The sequence below is a fragment of the Nycticebus coucang genome, chromosome 2, assembly GCF_027406575.1.
Source record: "Nycticebus coucang isolate mNycCou1 chromosome 2, mNycCou1.pri, whole genome shotgun sequence".
Taxonomy (NCBI): Eukaryota; Metazoa; Chordata; class Mammalia; order Primates; family Lorisidae; genus Nycticebus; species Nycticebus coucang.
The window spans coordinates 57664077-57683453 of record NC_069781.1 but is presented as its reverse complement, the minus strand read 5'-3'; the positions used below and the strand labels follow the sequence as shown (position 1 = coordinate 57683453).

The window sequence follows — 19377 nt, the reverse complement described above, 5'->3', positions numbered from 1 at the left end:
GAAATCTATCCCACTGATGTCTATTTCTAACTTTATGCCAGTACCACTCTGTCTTAATGACGATAGCTTTGTAGCACATTTGGATTGGGAAGTTTGGGTCTTCAAACTGTATTTTTCTTTTTTCAGATTATCTTGGCATTTAGAGTTCCATGCTTTTATAGATACATTTTAGCATCACCCTCTCAATTTTTGCAAAGAATTCAGCTGGGATTTTAATAGGGAATGTATTGCATTTTAGACCAATTTGGGAAATACTACTATCTTAACAATATAAGTCTTTTTATTTATGAATAATTGCATTTTTCATTTTATGAGTTGATTTTTTCATTTTATTGTGTTATGCATAGAGACGGAAATGGGAACCTGGAGGGAAATTTTTTCTATTGACTATATAGTACATGGTTTTAGGTTATTTCGTATTGGAGTAACCTATATGCATATTTCACCATGTAGGATATTTTTGCAGTTTTTGGCCAGGGCTGGGTTTGAACCCACCACCCCCGGCATATGGGACTGGCACCCTATTCCTTTGAGCCACAGGCGCCACCCTGGATATTTTATTATTTACCTATCTTAATGGTTGGTGGTTCATTAAAACTGTAAACTTCTTTGAGTCAGGATATATTTTGACTTCTTTTGTATTGCTCAGAGTTAATGTCATAGTTCTTTAAGGAAAACACTTTTTGATTGGTGTTTGGTAGCTCATTATGAAAGAGGTAGACTCTTAATAGTAGTATGAAATTACCATTAGCAAGAAATACTTTTCTGACTTTTTTTTTCTAAGTCTTCTAATTTATTCATCTTTATATTATTTATTTGAATAAGAAAACAGAATAAATACAAATATTGCTTTGTTGATTACTTTCTTTTGGAACAAGGTATAAATAACTAATATAGTCTTTAAATTCATTATAGGTGCCAAATCTTATTCCAGTTTTGATGTTCAAATTGGGAAGACCACTGGAACCTATCTTATACAATGATATTTTGTATACTTTACCTAAGCTTGGTGTTCACAAGGTTAGTATATTAACCAAGTTACTTGAGAGGAAAGAAAGACCTTAAATTCTCTTTGGTACTATGAAATTTTGAGCCCTAAATTTTGCTATAATCACTGCTTCCCTTTTGGGCTATGTTTTATGAGGTAGTACACAGTATCTAAAGGGAAAAGTATTTATTACAGTATTTGAGAATTATTTTCAATTAAAATCCAAGTTTTCACACTGGCGATGCTTTAAGATTATGTCTTCATGCCCCCAGGATTGCTAGGTAGCCCCTCCCAAAACTATTTCCTATTCTCTGAGATGGATGATATTAGAATAAGCTTCCCTTTCAGTCTACATTTTATAATAAAGGGTTTAAAAATGCTTTTCATGGGCGGCGCCTGTGGCTCAGTGAGGAGGGCGCCGGCCCTATATACCGAGGGTGGCGGGTTCAAACCCAGCCCCGGCCAAACTGCAACCAAAGAATAGCCAGGCGTTGTGGCGGCGCCTGTAGTCCCAGCTGCTTGGGAGGCTGAGGCAAGAGAATCGCGTAAGCCCAAGAGTTAGAGGTTGCTGTGAGCCGTGTGATGCCACGGCACTCTACCCGAGGGCGGTACAGTGAGACTCTGTCTCTACCAAAAAAAAAAAAAATGCTTTTCATAACTTTGAGATTGTCTACAATTTAGAAACCAGTTTCTTCAATATTTTCTAGGTATGTGTAGGACAGATTCTACGCGTAATCCAATTGCTTGGAACCACCCCACAACTAAGAGCTGTCACTCTGCGCATGTTGACATCTTTGTGGGAGAAGCAGGTAATACACTTATATGAGTATTAAGCATATTCCTTCCCCTGAAGAAAAATAATTATGTCATTACATGTGACAGTGCTTTGATTTAGTGGTATCAGTGAATGGCATCAATGATTATGTTCTGAAATTTTGATTTATTGTGATGCATTTGATCTGTAATGTAGTCACTTGTGATTAACTCTCAGAGAAACTGAGAATAAAAAAATCTTATTTTCTTATTTCTGAAATTCATCTCTCCATTTGCTTAAGGAAGTAATAGAAACATAGTTATAAGTGATAAGTACCTTTATAATTAAGGTGAGATTTAGTCACTTTCTTCTTGTTTTATGAAATGAACATATATAGGTTTGTAAGAAGATCCTCAGTGATCACAACAGCATTCTTCTCTGCTGATTAGAAGAAATGTATTATAATATAATTTGCAATGCAAATGGAGAATTTAGAGGTGAAAATACTGCATAAAAGAAGATAATGATTATTCAGCTCAAGTTGGAATTACCTTTTCTTTGTGAAATTGCCTCTTTAGGATCGCGTCTACCCTGAACTGCAGCGTTTCATGGCCATGTCTGATGTGCCTTCTCTCTCGGTGGGCAGGGAGGTCCAATGGGAGAAACTGATTGCTAAAGCAGCATCAATCAGAGATATATGTAAGCAAAGGTAAGATACACTTGGAGAAATGTGTATTGCACTATATAATTTTGTACTTATCTTTTAATGGCAAGCAAGAAGTGAGGAAAGATCGGCAGAGGATATTTGAGCAAGACTAAATTACTTTTCGACTCAAGTTTTCTGATTACAATATTTAAAAATTTTGGGCAATAACTTTGAGATGCAAGTATGTCTTTTCATTTCAGATATTTAGGTTTATATGATATTTATACAGTTTTCTGAATAATAATTTTATATTACATTAAAGCACATGATATTATGCTTTCTGTTTTTCTGTATATAAATCCCTGAAAACTAAGCAGTGGACTGTAGCTATACCCAGTTCTTTCTTATATTCTTTCTAAGTTGCGCCTCATTCTTATAAGTAGTTTTAATAGGGAAAGTCTTATTTGTGATGCTTTGCATGGAACTTAGGAATTATTTCAAGTAGGGAAATGATAATGACTTTCCATTATGTTCTAAGCTTATAGGAGCACATGAAGATATTAGGGAGTTAACTGTGCTGTACTAGATAATGGATTAATAAATAGGCTGGATCCATGTAAACATGAAAGAGGTAAAGTCTCTAACTTTCTTTAAGGCTGCATAATATTTATTCTTCTTCGTAAATTATCTAAATAATGGAAGAAAAAGTATCCAATGTACTCAGCCCTACTATGAAACTAATTTATGGCTTTCACATGAAAGCTATAACCCAGTTATAACGTAAGAATATGGGGAAGGGAGAGAGGGAGGGGAGGGAGGGGGGAGGATAGGCGGAGGGAGGGTGATTGGTGGGATTACACCTACGGTGCATCTTACAAGGGAACATGTGAAACTTAGTAAATGTAGAATATAAATGTCTTAACACAATAACTAAGAAAATGCCAGGAAGGCTATGTTGACCAGTGTGATGAAAATGTGTCAAACGGTCTATAAAACCAGTGTATGGTGCCCCCTGATCACATTAATGTACACAGCTATGATTTAATAATAAAATAAAATAAAATAAATAGGCTGGAGGTAATAAGACTGAAATAACAGGAGCGAAGGGCTACCTTATCAGAAGTTTCTTCTTGAAATGGGGAAAGATAAAAAATATTTACAGGGGAAAGAGATTTGATGCATTTGGAATAGCTTTACTCTTGCAGTTTCACATGTTGATCAGGCCACTGTGTTGTGGAACTCCTGGGAGCATTGTTCCCACTTCTGTCAATGACAACAGAGTGAATGGTACTTCCTGAAGTTGTGCAGTAGGTTGGCCCAGATGCTGATAACACGGATGATTCCTGTTTCAGGTAGAAGTTTGGATCAGGATGTATAAGAAAGTAAGCTTCAGTAGTTCTGCCCCTTTTCTAAGCTTCCACCTTCCAGCAACACAAAAATGAGCTCAGTCTACAAGTTATACATGGACAAAAAGTTACACGTGTGTACATGTAACGCAAGACCTGACTGTTTGGATTTTATTGAGGTCTTGGCATGGAAAATCTCAGAGATGGAGGTTTTTAGTTAATATTCTTATCTGACATTTCTAAAGTGGAAGCTTAGAAGAGGTTGAATAACAGACCAGATTAGAGTTGTTGGTAATTTAGTCAGTGCTCCTTTCAGTTACTACCTGAACATCTGTCAAACTTGTCCAGTTTGGGGAAATTATTTCCATTTTTGCATTTTTTTTTTTTTTTTGTAGAGACAGAGTCTCACTTTATCACCCTCAGTAGAGTGCCGTGGCCTCACACAGCTCACAGCAACCTCCAACTCATGGGCTTAAGCGATTCTCTTGCCTCAGCCTCCCGAGTAGCTGGGACTACAGGCGCCCGCCACAACGCCCGGCTATTTTTTGGTTTTTTGCAGCTTGGCCGGGGCTGGGTTTGAACCCGCCACCCTCGGTATATGGGGCCGGCGCCTTACCGACTGAGCCTCCATTTTTGCATTTTTATCTGCTGGCATTTTATTAGAGAACAGCATCATATCATTGAGAGTTAACAAAGAATTCAAGGATTAGAGCTGCATAACTGAAAAGCTAAATGTTTTCTCGAGACTGCACTATCTATATGGATTACAGAAGAAAGGAAGTGGGAAGGATGAGTGAATGTATCTAGTACAGTGCTTGGCATGGATAGGAGATCATTCATTTTTAATTTGTTATTTTATTATTTTTATCATCACCATTATAATGATAAGTGAGCCATCTGATCTCAGATCCCTGCTTTCATTGTCAGTATATGATACCAGAGCGACCACCAGGCAGGAGCAGCTCTACCTTTACTGATTATCTCAGTAGAGTATGCTAGTTCTTTTCACCATTAGTATAGCCTTGAGTTTTTCTCAATTCAGAACATAGGATTTGTGATTAAGGTTGAGTGAAATTTGTTAGAAGTGCCTCCAAAAAGATAATATTTCTATATTAAAACAAGCATCACATTATAGCAGGAATGATCATGAAGCAAATTTTCAAAAAAGAACATATTTTGTTAGTATTTGAGGATCAACATTTAGTGGGCAAACAGGTAAGAAAAACATTGATTTTTTTTTTTTTTTTTTTTTTTTTGTCCAAGTTAAAGATCTGGAAGTGGTAATTGCTCTTTGGCTTTAATTTTGTTTTCTAATTGTTATTTCTTACAGGCCATATCAGCATGGTGCAGACATGTTGGCAGCCATTTCTCAGGTGTTGAATGAATGCACCAAGCCAGATCAAGCTACTCCTGCAGCCTTGGTTTTACAAGGTCTTCATGCACTCTGCCAAGCTGAGGTAGGCATTTTTGAATTCTTTTGGATAATTTTGAAGAAAACATTTTACAAGGCAGAGTGACTACAAGGGTGTGAGATTAGGTTCAAGTAACTGAAACTTTGACTATTCATTGCCAGAGATTTTTGCTTGAAAGAGTGAAGCAAGACAGAAATTACTTTAGAAGTTCTTGCTTGCTGAAAACCTTGCACACTCTGTTCATTTTCTCTAGAAAGGTTAAAGAAAACCAAATTTTAGGTTTTTCCTTGTTCTTATTTATTTTTGTTAAGATAAAATGGAAAGTTATGCTTATAGGAGAACTCTTGAATGTATTTACATCTTAATTTTGTGGTGAGAAAGCCTCAGAATCAGGTGAAGTGAAGAAATTGCCGTGGGTCCAAAGGCAGTTATATAGCCAGCAAAAATTATCATTGGTTAAATATTGATAAAGTATCTTCTTCTCCTAGTGATGAGATTGAGTAGCATCAGCCGATGTTAGAACTAAACTTGTAAATTATTTTCTGAATTTTAGATTACTCCCAGAATTGTAACACACAGAGAAAATCCTTACTATTTTGGAGGAATGTGGTAATTGTATCAAAGGTCATTCATTCTCATCTAAGTGATTAACCAAGTGAACATACATACACAATCATTTGATGAATGATACTAAGTTGAATTCTTTTTAGGTTATGTTTAATTATGGTTAATAATGATAATGATTATAAATTATATAAAAATACAAGGGACAACCAGGACGTTGACATGTCCATGTTCCTATGCTAAGCACTTTTAGTGTACATGTATATTCCTCTACAACTTGTAGTACAAGGATGAGGAAAATAGATCATAGAGAGAGGTTAGACATTTACATTTACTCTTTGTATGAAAAACTTATGGTCTTGGGCGGCGCCTGTGGCTCAGTCGGTAGGGCGCCGGCCCCATATGCCGAGGGTGGCGGGTTCAAACCCGGCCCCGGCCAAACTGCAACCAAAAAATAGCCGGGCGTTGTGGCGGGCGCCTGTGGTCCCAGCTGCTTGGAAGGCTGAGGCCGGAGAATTGCTTAAGCCCAGGAGTTGGAGGTTGCTGTGAGCTGTGTGAGGCCACGGCACTCTGCCGAGGGCCATAAAGTGAGACTCTGTCTCTACCAAAAAAAAAAAAAAAGAGAAACTTATGGTCTTTGGGATAAACACTTACTTCATCAGTCGGTGAACATCATCACTGTTCAGAAACAGATGTGTACTAAAGCCAGTGCTTTCAAAATATGTGCTTAATAGTTATAAAGGTTAGTAGAACTTAGTGGCAGAGGACTATTACAGCAGGGAAATACTACACGTACCTAAGGACATAAAAAATGGTGTTCTCTATTGCTTCTGTCAGGCATCTGGGACTGGGGAGTATCACTGAAATAATTATATTACTTTCATAATGAATAATCCTGAACTTGGTTTTGAAACCAGTTTTTAATAGAAACTTTGAGAAAAGAAGGAATTCTATACTCTCATCTCCAGACGGTGACCACGGTTATCATTTTGCAGTATTTCCTTTTCATTCGTTTTTTCAAACAGGTATCAACTCATATCTGAAATTAACTTTTTTTCTTTAATAATAGTAATTTAGTCTCACTGTTTCTATAATTACATTGTTTTCTTTACCCATTCTTTGCAGTTACTGTAAGGCTCTGTAGTTCGTCTGTCAATGCTCATTAACTCTTAAGAAATGCCTTGAGTTTAGCACTGACTTTTCTAGTTCCTTTTCACTGAGACATCATCATCAACTGCGGGTAGGACTGAAGATGTTGCCTGATGTGGTGGAAAACATCTTTGCTTTTACGCACTATGGGACTGTGCTTGATATTGGCTGTTAGCTATGTGTTCTTTGACTAATGGAAGTCTCTGATCCTCTGCGTCGTCAAATGAGGATGAAACGAAATTACACACAGAAAAGACCCAGCATGATGTCTGTACATATATGTGTGGTCTCTAAATATTGAACTTTCTTTTGACACATTGGTACCCAATTGGATATATTCCGTGCCTTTCGAAGAAGTTCTAAATAATTCTTTGATCTTTCCTCTGAAGCTCTCTGAATATATGAGAGTGAGTTGATTTCTTCCTCCAGATGGGATCCTGTTCCTTCACTACTGAAGCGACTACTGCTACTTCGTGTTCTAAATATTTAACCCCAAATCCGTTTCCTCAGTTCAAACCACTGCCCACAAAGATAAATTTGAGTCTACTATTCTACTTCCTTGCTTCTCACATTTCTTTGTCTCCTGGAGAAAGGCAGGCATCTGTGCAGGTATAGTATTTTAAAAGCCTTAATACGCCTTCACTGGCTTAATTAAAGGCATTTCTCTTTCTCATTGTTACTCCCTGCCTTAACGTTATGAAATTCAAAACCCATGTAACAGTCCCCCCCTTTTTTTATTAAATCATAAAGAGGTAGATCATGTATACATTAATGCATTTATGGGGTACAATGTGCTGATTTCATATACAATTTGGAATGCTTACATCGTTCTGGTTAATATATCCCTCACCTCATTTACTTAATTATTGTGTTAAGACATTTACCAGCGGTTCTGAACCTGTGGGTTGCGACCCCTTTGGGGGTTGCATGATCCTTTCACAGGGGTCACCTAAATACATCCTGCATATCAGATATTTACATTATGATTCATAACAATAGCAAAATGACAGTTATGAAGTAGCAATGAAAATAATTTTATGGTTGGGGGGTCACCACAACATAAAATTTACCTTTAAGAAACTTCAACCAATATGTTGCAAATGAAATAAAAATTCAGTAAGTTGTCTTTTCAGCAATAGTAGCAGACCTCCTTAGATCTTTTTTGTAACAAGCTGGGCATTAATAAATAATAAAGCCATATCACCAGTCAACTTCATCTTATTATAAAGAATGCTTATTTTCTTATTCCTTATTTTCCATTTATTTTTCTCATGTAGGAGGCAAATTCCTTTACTGATGTTTATTGGAGGTGAAGAAGTGTTATATACCATATTTTCTTTATAGATCTTATGAATATCCTGAGTATTAGAATTTGTGCGACTGTTAACTTTGGAAATAAAAATGTTCTTTTTTTTAATGTTTAGTAATTAATAACTTTATGATCATCTGAAAAAGGAGAAATAATCTATTTCACTTTGAGCCTTGATGTTAATACATCATTCTGTTTTGTTTAAGGCTTTCCAAGCTCTATGTGTGTGTGTGTGTGTGTGTGAGAGTGTGTGTGTGTGTGTGTGAGTGTGTGTGTGTGTGTGTGTGTTTTCATTATTTGGGAAGCTACCACTGTTGTTATGTCCTGTGATGCTTGTTAAAGTTATAAAATATACTCAATTTAGCCACTCTTGCCATGCCACATTTACTCATTTGGGGTTAATCTTTTTATTTTTGTTTGTTTACATTTTCAGCTGATGTGCTATCCATAGAAGTCAGCGTGTTTTCTGTGATCCGTTTATTTTGGCTTCTAATTGACATCATGTGTGGGGCACAATGGGGCCATGGTTTCAAGAATGGAAATATTAAGCATAGTTATAAATCCATTTCCCTGTGGCATTTGTGTAGTGATTTGTTTATCCTTTCCTCTTTAAATCATTGGCTAGCAAACATCAGGAGTACAAAAAGGCAGCATAAGTAAAGAAAACAGATTATTAAGGGTAAGAGAATTAATTGAATAAACTATCCTGTCTTTAATAAATATCTCAGTTGGAAACCACCCAAAGTTGGATTTTGTAGGCTTTCCAACTTTTCTTTTGTGTAATAAATAGTGCTTTTTTTCTTAAGATTGACTATGAGCTCTTTGGTTTGGAAAGCCATAATCATGAAATACATTTGTCATTGCTTGGGTCAGATTAAACTCACAATTATTGCTGCTTAATCATTTATTCTGGCCACCCATGAAAGATGAATGTGATGGATTCTAGCTAATTATTAACCCTGTCAAGGTAAAGATTGTGTTTCCCTTATGGATCTCTTTGATACTGTTTTGCTCAACAAAAAACAGAGATAGAAGTTTCTTGGAATCTTGGCAGACTTTAAAGATGAGGATGTAGTTTGTCAGTTTGGAATTGGAAAAGAAAAATTTAACATTTTCTTAACACTATTGGTAAATTGATGAGGGACTTTACAAATTTCTTATAAGGCTGAACCACTTTTAAAAATTTTCATGTAATATTTTTGGGGTACCTAGTGTGAATTTGGACATTTTTTGAAATAGGGGTTATAGAACTTTATTTTTCTTAATGAAGACTTCATTTTATAGTGAAGAAACTAATGCTCTGGCAATTTAAATAGTTTTCAGAAAGTCATGCGGTTCACAGAAGTAGACTCAAAATTCTCTAACTGTAAGGCTCTTTTGTTACTCACAGGCTTTCTTTCTTTGAAAAATGTGGGTGTTGAAAGTGGTGGTTTTATTTATCAGTAACCTAATGGTTTGTCATTTTCAAAGGAAAATAATATTTGCTTTGAAATTTTCTTTTAACATTTCTGCAATCTCTTTTCTTTATTTTTTCCATCCAGTGTTCTCATCTCATGACTTTTGTCTCACCCCATCCCATCTGCTTTAATTTTCTTACTTCCTTATGACTTAATATAGACTAATGGCTGTGAGAAGCAATATTCTCTCTTTGTAAAAAAGCAGTTTTAGGCTTAGTGGCCGTAGCTCTGTGGTTATGCCACCAGTCACATACACCAGAGTAGTGGGTTCGAGCCTGGTCTGGGCCTGATAAACACAGTGACAACTACAGCTAAAAAAAAAAAAAAAAAAAAATAGCCGGGCCTTGTGGTAGGTGCCTGAAGTCCTAGCTACTTGGGACGCTGAGGCAAGAGAAGCTTAAGCCCAAGAGTTTGAAGTTGCTGTGAGCTGTGATGCCACGATACTCTATCGGGGCTGACAAAATGAGTGAGACCCTGTCTCAAAAAAAAAAAAGGCAGTTTTACTGAGATATAATTAACATACCATGCAGTTCATCCATTTAGTGTATCTTGTTCAGTGTTTTTATGTATATGCAGAGTTATACAACCACCACCACAATTAATTTTACAATATTTTCCTTAGTTTCCCCCCCATTCTCCATAACCTTTAGCTATCACTTACTAATCTCTATAATCCACATTGTCCCCCAGTCATAGGTATTCACTTAATCTACTTTCTGTCTCTATGGATTTACCTATTCTAGACATTTAGTATAAACAGAATCATATGCTATGTTGTCTCTTATGACTGCCATCGTTCACTTAATACGTATTCAGCATTCATCCATGTTACAGCATGGGTCAATGAATGAACAAGTTGTATTTTTGTACAATAGGAAAATATTTAGCAATGAAAAGGAACAGAAAACTGCTACTTGGAACATGAATGAACCTTGAAAACATGCTTAATGTAATAAGACACAAAAGAGTCCGTATACTATATGACTCCTTTATTTGTGAAATTCAAGAATAGATAAAACTAATCTATGGTAATAGAAATCAAAGTAGTAGCCTGAGTGCACAGTGGCTCATGCCTATAATTCCGGTACTTTGAGAGGATCTCTTGAAGCCAGTTCAAGACCAGCCTGGGCAACACAGTGAGACCCTTTCTCTCTCCCTACAAAAAGGAAAATTAGTCATGCATGTGCCTGTAGTCCGAGCTACATGGGAGGCTGAGGCAGGAGGATCACTAGAGCTGAGGAGTTAGAGGTTGCAGTGACCTATTATGGTATCATTGTACCTCAGCCTGGGTGACAGAGTGAGATCCTGTCTCTAAAAAAAAGAAATCAGAGTAGTGGTTGACTTGTGGTGTGATGGGTGGATGGGCTGCAAAAGGACATGAGGAAATTTTCTGGACTGTGGCGTAAGTTTACACCATCCAGTATAGTAACCATTAGCCACATGTGGCTAGTTATCATTAGAATTATGGCTAATCCCAGTTGTGATATTCTAGAAGCATAAAATATACAATTTTAGTATGAAGAACAGGTAAAATATCTCACTGATAATATTTTAAAAATTGATTACTTATTTAAATGATAGTATTTTGGATATATTTGGTCAAATAAAATATATCAAAAATAATTTCACATCTTTTTTCCTGTTTTTTAGATGTGATTATTTAAAAGTGTACTTGTGACTTACATTTTATTTCCTTGATCTCTTTCTTGATTGGGGTGACAATTACATGTGTACAAAGTATGTTTGTCAGATCCATCAAATTGTACAATTAATATCTGGTCTTTTCACCTTATGCTACTTTACTTCAATAAAACAAAATTGTAAAAGCTACTTTTTTTTCATTCTAGTTACTATGGTTGACATTTGATGTGCATTATCTTCTAATGAAAGTTTGTAATAATCTCATCATGATAATACTGATGAGTTTAAAAACTGTAGTAACATATCCAAATTACCATTGAAATAAGTGGTACAAGGAGTTTTGTATGCCCCACTGTTTAACTGTGATTCTTGTGCTTTTCTCACTTTATCATGTTGTCTTACTACTTGTGATGAAAGTATGAGTGTACTTTGAAAATAGTTTACGTTTTGCTGCTTCAGGCATCGAATGATTTCTCAACTTTTGCTCTGAGTGGCGGTGAATGAGTCATAATATTTCTGAAAGAGAATTCTGTAACTGCATAGGAATCAAGTAACATTGCTTACTGATGTTTCAAGGAGGAAAAGAACTTCTAAGTGTAAACAAATTGATTAGGCTTTGAGAAGAAACAGCTTATGGTTGGGTACAGAAATTAAAATCAATACATTTTTCTGAAAAAGAGGATTCCTTTACTTTTACCATTTTTCTCAAATTCTTGAGATGGGAATGTGAGGCAGTGTTAGCCCTGTGTTTTCTTAATCAGCTGTGAGTCTGTTGTAGCAAAAATTAATAGGCGTTGCAGGATCATGAAGAAAAGCTCTTTTATCTTGCCCAGCTCCAAGAGAGTGTTATATTTTCAAAGCCTAGTATTGTACGATTGAGCAATAGATAAGAAGAGGGGGTGGTCTTTCCTGGGGATTCTTGACCGCTGGAAGAGTTCATTTCAGGCCATTTGTCACAGAAGTGATATCCCCGGAAATACCCTGTGCCAAGGTTATGTTTTGGCTATTCTATCCCTTTTTTATTTATTTACTTTCTGAAATCATGGTGGAAGATAGTTGTTCCTACCCTCTCCCATCATCCTAACTCTTTGTCTAGTGGCTCCTTCAGAGCACCATGGGGTGGGAGCTATTTTCAATGGGACTCAGCAGGTTTGGAAGGTTTTAGGGAGTTAGTGTGTTGTAAAAATGGCCAATAGAAATCCTGCATTTTGTTTAAGCATTTTTTAGCGTGATAAATATAATTTAATATGGAAATGTGATCCATTGTCCGATGGCAGGTTTTCTCAGCTGTGTACAGTAAGGCTTCTGTCGCCTACTGTGGATTCAGTATTTATTACACTCTGGAACCTCTTTTGTTGTTCTTGTGTTTTGTTTGTGGGGACTTTTAAAGGTGAATTGCCTGTCTAACCTAGCAGAGGAGTTGATTAAGTTTAATTTGCTATGCATTAGAGAATGAATTTGCTGGTCTTTTTGAACTGAGCTCTATGTTATTTGTGGTGAGAGCATGTTTTTTGATGCCTTCAGTTCTTCCTAGGCTTGGAAACGCTTTTTGTACATTTGTTGAATCTATTTCCATGCTGAGCTTTTTATATACTACACAATGACTCTTTGCAGTCAAAAGTTGTAAGTTTGGCCTTATGTTTAACTTTAAAAGGACAGCAGGAACTTACCTTTTATTAACATTTACTTTGTCACCTGCCAAGTAGATTTTTAAATGTGGTTTTTCATTTGTGAAATAAAATTTTAACTGTTACGTTTATATAATAGAATCCCATTCAGTATACACAAGTCATGTGTGAAATGTGTGAGGAAACAAAATAATTTTTTTTTAAATAGGAGAGAATTTAGCTTCCCACTATTCTTTAATTGATTGTTTTATTTTTCCAAAGGAAGCATTTAGAGATTATGGAAAGTTGAGTGCTGTATCGAAGCTTATAATAGGAAAATTTAAAATTGAGGTCTTGAAATTTTACCACGTCCTATTTTTGCTTCTGTCCTTCAATCCCCTTTATCATTCCCAGGCCTATTATGATCTTTTAAGATACTTTACTCTGAGTGGAAACATACCAATCTTCACTTCGAAGTTAACCACAAAGATGCTACATTTAGGATCTCCCTCCTGCCCCAAGACTATTTTAATGCATTTTTTTTGTTGTTTATTTTGTGTTTAATGAATTTTTGTATGAAAAGTTTTCTCACTTAAATCAGAATCATGGTCACCGAGGCTTATTAGCTGATGTGAGTATGACCAAACATGAACGCTGTTCAGGGTGTCCAGCCGCGAGTTTCCGGCTCTTGGTCACAAGTGCATTCTTTTAAAGATCAAACGAATTGGACACCAGGAGGGTTTTAATGATGCCAGTTAACATCAGAGGAGCTGGGCTCAGTGGTTGCAAATCGTGCTTATCTGAATAAATGCCACCGAGCTGGAAATAATGACATGACTATAATGATGCTAATTGTGTGCCATTCTGTCATTCCAGTGAATAAAATATATTGGTTTAAGCTTATACAACGAGTAGGTTTTACTTTTGGGGGAAAATGGGGACATGGAGTGTAGAAAAGGAATCATTGAAGGAGGGCAGTAGAGTAAATGACATTAATTTTTTGAAAGGGTTTTAGACTTTGAGATCTCATTGAAAGCATTATTTTGTTACCTTCTAAGAAATTAATAGGTCTATTTAAAAGCCATTTTATCTGGCATATATTCTCAACTGACCTAGAATTGAGTTTTCATAAAAACTGTGTTATAATCTGTGGTACTTAAACTCACTTGTGTATTATATAAACATGTTTGTAAAAAAAAGGAGAACCTCACCTTCCCTTTGCCTAGGATAAAACACCACCAAGAGAGTCATTTCTAGAAATGCTATGATTCCAGGTTAGACTTGACCTCAGTTAGATGGATAAAATCACATATATTGCAATTGTTAGTGAAAGGACATTAACTTGCTTAAGAGATATTAGGAATTAAGACAGTAAGACTTTGGTAAGTCTTCATAGGTACATCATGTCTCCTCAATGGTATGCATGCAAACCCAGAAATACTATTTAAAGAAAGTAACATATTCATTTTCTTTTAATAGTTGTTGATTTTTAAATTTGTAGTTTGATACAAAAGCATTTCATAGAGTTTATGGACTGTACAGTTACTCGATGTCATTGTAAAGCTTTTCTTATGTTTTGAATATATGTAAAGTGTCTTTTGTGATTTATTTGGCTTCATACCATGTAGGCCTGGATTTTATTTATTTATTTATTTTTAGCTTTTTAAAGCTTATTTCTTCTCACAATAGCATAGTGGAATGTATTATGCCTTATGTTCTAAATTCAGCAGTAATGAGTAAGATATTCTCTGGGGGCCTATTCTTTTTGCTTCAGAGCCATGGCACACTGCCTCTACTTATGTAAATTGTCATTTGGGCAATTTACTTGTTTAAACAATTGACAAGGTCATATGACTTTGATCTGAAATGGTAGAATTGCAGGTCAAACAAAATGATGTCATTGACCCCGTTTCATTTATGTTACCCTTGTAACTTCAATCGGAGTTTATTTCCTTCTCTTTCACTTGTTTGGCTCAGCTATGCTGTCCATGTTGTGGACTTCATAGAAAAATGAATGGCAATGACTCCAAGTATGAAGAACAGGGTCTTCAAAAGTTTGTGGTATTTTACGCTGCAGAATCAGACTCTCTACAGATGAAGCTTAGATGTGTTATTGTGTAATGAGTTCCCCCAAAGACTTTGATGTTTAGTGACGTTTGGGACTATTGTCAAGGGCAGTAGTCTCTAAATTGGTTTGTATGTAAGCCTACCAGTGAGGTATCAAGAGAAAATACTGGTATTTCTTGTATATCTTTAATCTTTAAAAGAGAGAAAAATTAAGTTCTGCTAATATTTAATATATGGATTGGTGGTTTCCTTACCATCTCTTACATCAGAGGATCATGTGTCATCTGTGGTAGCCAGGTATCCTGCAGGAAGAGTGGGGAGTCCACAAGAAAGACTGGCTGCAGCACCATCTCTCTGCTAGAATATGGCAATCCTGGTAGATTATATTTACCAGTTAAATGAATTTAATATGGGTGTTGGTATAAGTATATATATTTTCATTACTTTCTTAGTCATGATAATAGTTGTATGGTTTATCTGAAGCACTGTTAACCTTGACTTTATAGAATTTCTTTATTCTTTCATTTTATACGTAAACAAACATAACTATGCACAAATTACTTGTCTATTTTTTGAACTATGTAATAACTTTTTTCTGACAAATGTATCTTTAAAAACCTAGCTTTATTGAGATATCATTTGCATATTACAAATTTACTATACAAGTAAAATGTACAGTTCAATGTTTTATAGCATATCTGGAAAGTTGTGCATTGATCACCACAATTAAACTCTAGAATGTTTTCATCATTCTAGACTTGTCAGTGTTGGCTCTATATTCCCTGGTCACCCAGTTTGCAGTGTCACAGAGGAATCACAAACAGAGCGATTTTATACAGTTGATCACATAAAAGAAAGAATGGAAGTGAAGCACAAAGTGAAAAGAGGAATGGGTCAGCCTGTATTAGAGGAGAAAGACCTGGAGTCAGAGCACCTGCTGCTTTTTTTTTCCTTTTTTAAATTAATTAATTAATTTTTTTATTAAATCATAGCTGTGTACATTAATGTGATCATGGGGCACCATACACTGGTTTTATAGACCGTTTGACACATTTTCATCACACTGGTTAACGTAGCCTTCCTGGCATTTTCTTAGTTATTGTGTTAAGACATTTACATTCTACATTTACTAAGCTTACATATACCCTTGTAAGATGCACCGCAGGTGTAATCCCATTTACTAAGTTTCACATATACCCTTGTAAGATGCACTGCAGGTGTAATCCCACCACCTGCTGCTTTTTTCGTGGTGACAGCCTGCTAGTTTGTCCTGCCTTTCTTCTCCTAGCAGAATTGATTGTTGTTTCCCATCTTTGGGGTGATTGACAGGTTGGTGTTATATAAGGGATTACATAACAGTTTGGTTATGTAACAGTTTACCTTTCAGAATACCTTACACTATTCGTGCCTCTTCCCTAGAATCCTTCACAAAAGCCCTACTGGTGTTATGCTAATTAGATGGTAATGAGCTCTAGGTCAGTTAAAGGTCACTAGGAACTCCTCACTATGAATGTTCCCATTAGGGAACAGTTCTTAGTTGTAATTTGGCTTTTCCACTCTCCATCCTTAGCTGCTTCCTTTACCCTCCATAAGATCTAACATTCCCCCCCGAGAGACATGGAACCTGAAAAATCTTTGGGGAGTAAGGGTGAATATCCATCTCTTTTAGTTGCTTCAAGCTGAACAAGGCACATCATTCCTCAAGCTCCATGGTCCCTATGAGAAGGTCATAGATGAAAGGTGCCTGCAGTGAGGTCCAGTGCCTCAAGGGGAATCGGAAGGATGGGTCCCATAGGTTCTTGTCCGGGAGGATGGAATCCTCAGGCTAACATTAGCTTTATATGCAACTGTTGGAGTCTAGAAGACACAATGTTAACTAGAGGTTACATAGACACAGTCCAAACATTACAAGAAGAATTACGTAATTTAGGGTCCTACAAAAGGAAGTAACCATGAAGGTTACATAGACACAGTCCAGACATTACAAGAAGACTTATGTAATTTAGGGTCCTACAAAAGGAAGTAACCATATGAAGGAAGAAGACCTTCATATCCCAATTTGCCTCTGAGGTCAAGGATAAAATTTTATTTAGCCACGTAGCTTGATCTAGGATTATCTGAGTTCTGATCTCAATTTCTCCTGAAAAATTTATGTACGTTCAGCAGGTGGTATCCTTTATCACTTAGATGCCTGCTTTTTCTAGTATGATGGAGTCCAAAGCTAGGTGGTAATCAAAGACAACATTTCCTGAAGAATCTAAGGACTGTTGTACTCTAGAATGTGTAAATATTACCCTTCATCCCTTTATGGTACATGAGGCTTTGGAGATGTGATTAAGGATTTTACCACAGGATGATTAGCCTGGATTATCTGAGTGGTACCCCAGTTTTTTGAGAAGTTAAACATATAGTTATTATATGTCCCAGCAAGTCCATTCTAAGGATATAGCCCAGATAAATGAAAATATATGTCTACACAAAAACGTATACACAAATATTCATAGCAGCAGTGAAAACAACCCAGATGTTCAGTTAGCCAACTGACAATTTGTGTTTGTATTTACTCGTTAATGTTTATTCCTTCTACTGAAGTTTATGCGCCCACTGTGCTAAAGGCACTGTTAGAAGTCAGAGATACAATGATATAAAGAACAGATATCTTCTAGTTGTTAAATTAATAGTGAAATTCATATGGAGAGTTTATTAAGTGATTTCTGTTTCTTCTTTGTGAAATTTTCTTACCCCTTAGGTTTGTGTCTTTTTCTTTTTTTTTTTTTTTTTTTGTAGAGACAGAGTTTCACTTTATTGCCCTCTGTAGAGTGCCGTGGCATCAAACAGCTCACAGCAACCTCCAACTCTTGGGCTTGAGCGATTCTCTTGCCTCAGCCTCCCAAGTAGCTGGGACTACAGGTGCCCGCCACAATACCCGGCTATGGTTTGTGTCTTTTTCTTTGCCTCATAGCATCCTTCTACATTTGAGCATCGTAACTTACTGTAAACATTTGTTTCTCTCTGTCCCTGTGAGCTGCTTTGGGGGCATAATCCCTTTGAATCTTCTCTTGTCCTAGCCTTTAACAGAGGGTTTAGCTTATTATCAGACTTCAGTAGTTGTTTGTGAGATCTTTTGAATTGTCCAGAGAAGTTCTAATTTCAAATTTTCTGACCCATTGTCTCAATCAATTTCTACATTTTAGAATATGCATATTAAAGTATTTTTATTACATACCACGTTGTTCAAAAAATCATAAAGTATGACGTAGCAGCATTAGAAATAATATTGTCCATGATGTCACTGTCCAGAGATAATTTTAATAATAATTTTCCATATATAATTTCACACCCTTTTCTCTACATGTATATTCTTATATGTATATTATATATAGATAGATATTTTTAAAATATAGATTTTTTTTGAAAAAATGAACTTGTGCTGGACATCTAGTATAACCTGACTTTTTCCTCTTAATATATCATTTGCATTTTTTCCTGGCTATATTTTAATATTTTAATTTTAAAATATTTTGATGGCTATATTTGTGTCATTGTACATTACAAGTATTGTCCTTTTTACCAGGCCTTATTCCAGTGTTTCACTATTAAGTGCAGTACCATGGTGATCATCATCACAGTAAAATCTCTTAGCACATATCTCTTTATTTCCTTATAATAATTTTTTTGAAATGCTAGTCCAAGGTTGTTTAAAGGTTTTTTCCATTTAAACTTCTACCTGCATTATATGGGAACGTGCTTTCCCTATACTCCCTTGTTTCCTGTATGTATTTAGGATATACACTTTCATATGTGTCTTGGAAAACAGGGATGACCATTGTAATGTAATTCCTGACATTTCAGTTATGTTCTAATGTGAGGCCTATGCAAATGCTAACATAATTAGGCATTACTGATGATTTGGTTCTAGTCACCTGATAAACTACAGGTGTCCCTGAGGTCACTATACATAGAGAAAATGGGAAATTGTAGCTAAATGTATCTTTCTTTATAAAATATGCATTATAAATTTTACAAAATATTTAAAAGCATTTTGTATGTGTTGGCCACCTTTTTGTAAAATTTTGTAATGCACATTCTGTAAAGAAAGGTACATTTAGGTACAATTTCCCAGTTTCCCTATTTATGGTGACTTTAGGGATGACTTTTTGGACATGCTGTATATTATACATTGAAATAAGTGAGAAAATACAAGGAAATTACAAACTTCTGTTATTTCTTTTTGCAACAGAAATGTACCTTTACTTTCTTATAGTATGGCCACAGGGAGTCATGAGAAGGAGTCCTTTCAGGCAGACACTTTTGGGTATCCTTCAGGGATTCCAGGCTATGAAGATTCTGTTTCAGTCATTGCACTGGAGTGCCTTCCCTCAGACCCATGTGCCCTGTCTACTCATCTGTTGCTATTCTTAGGTTTATGAAAGGGGA

The 19377-nt window shown here is 35.9% G+C and overlaps 1 protein-coding gene across 5 annotated transcripts in view; it reads left to right on the top strand.

The window, feature by feature from the left end:
• Window positions 1–19377, top strand: part of FOCAD (focadhesin) — a 329244-nt gene that overhangs the window by 163178 nt on the left and 146689 nt on the right. For all 5 annotated transcript variants that reach the window (XM_053571667.1, XM_053571636.1, XM_053571657.1 and 2 more), the window contains 4 exons: window positions 916–1020; window positions 1696–1797; window positions 2321–2451; window positions 5065–5191. In XM_053571667.1, the coding sequence (XP_053427642.1) occupies window positions 916–1020; window positions 1696–1797; window positions 2321–2451; window positions 5065–5191 (465 nt within the window). The remainder of the gene's footprint in view (window positions 1–915; window positions 1021–1695; window positions 1798–2320; window positions 2452–5064; window positions 5192–19377) is intronic.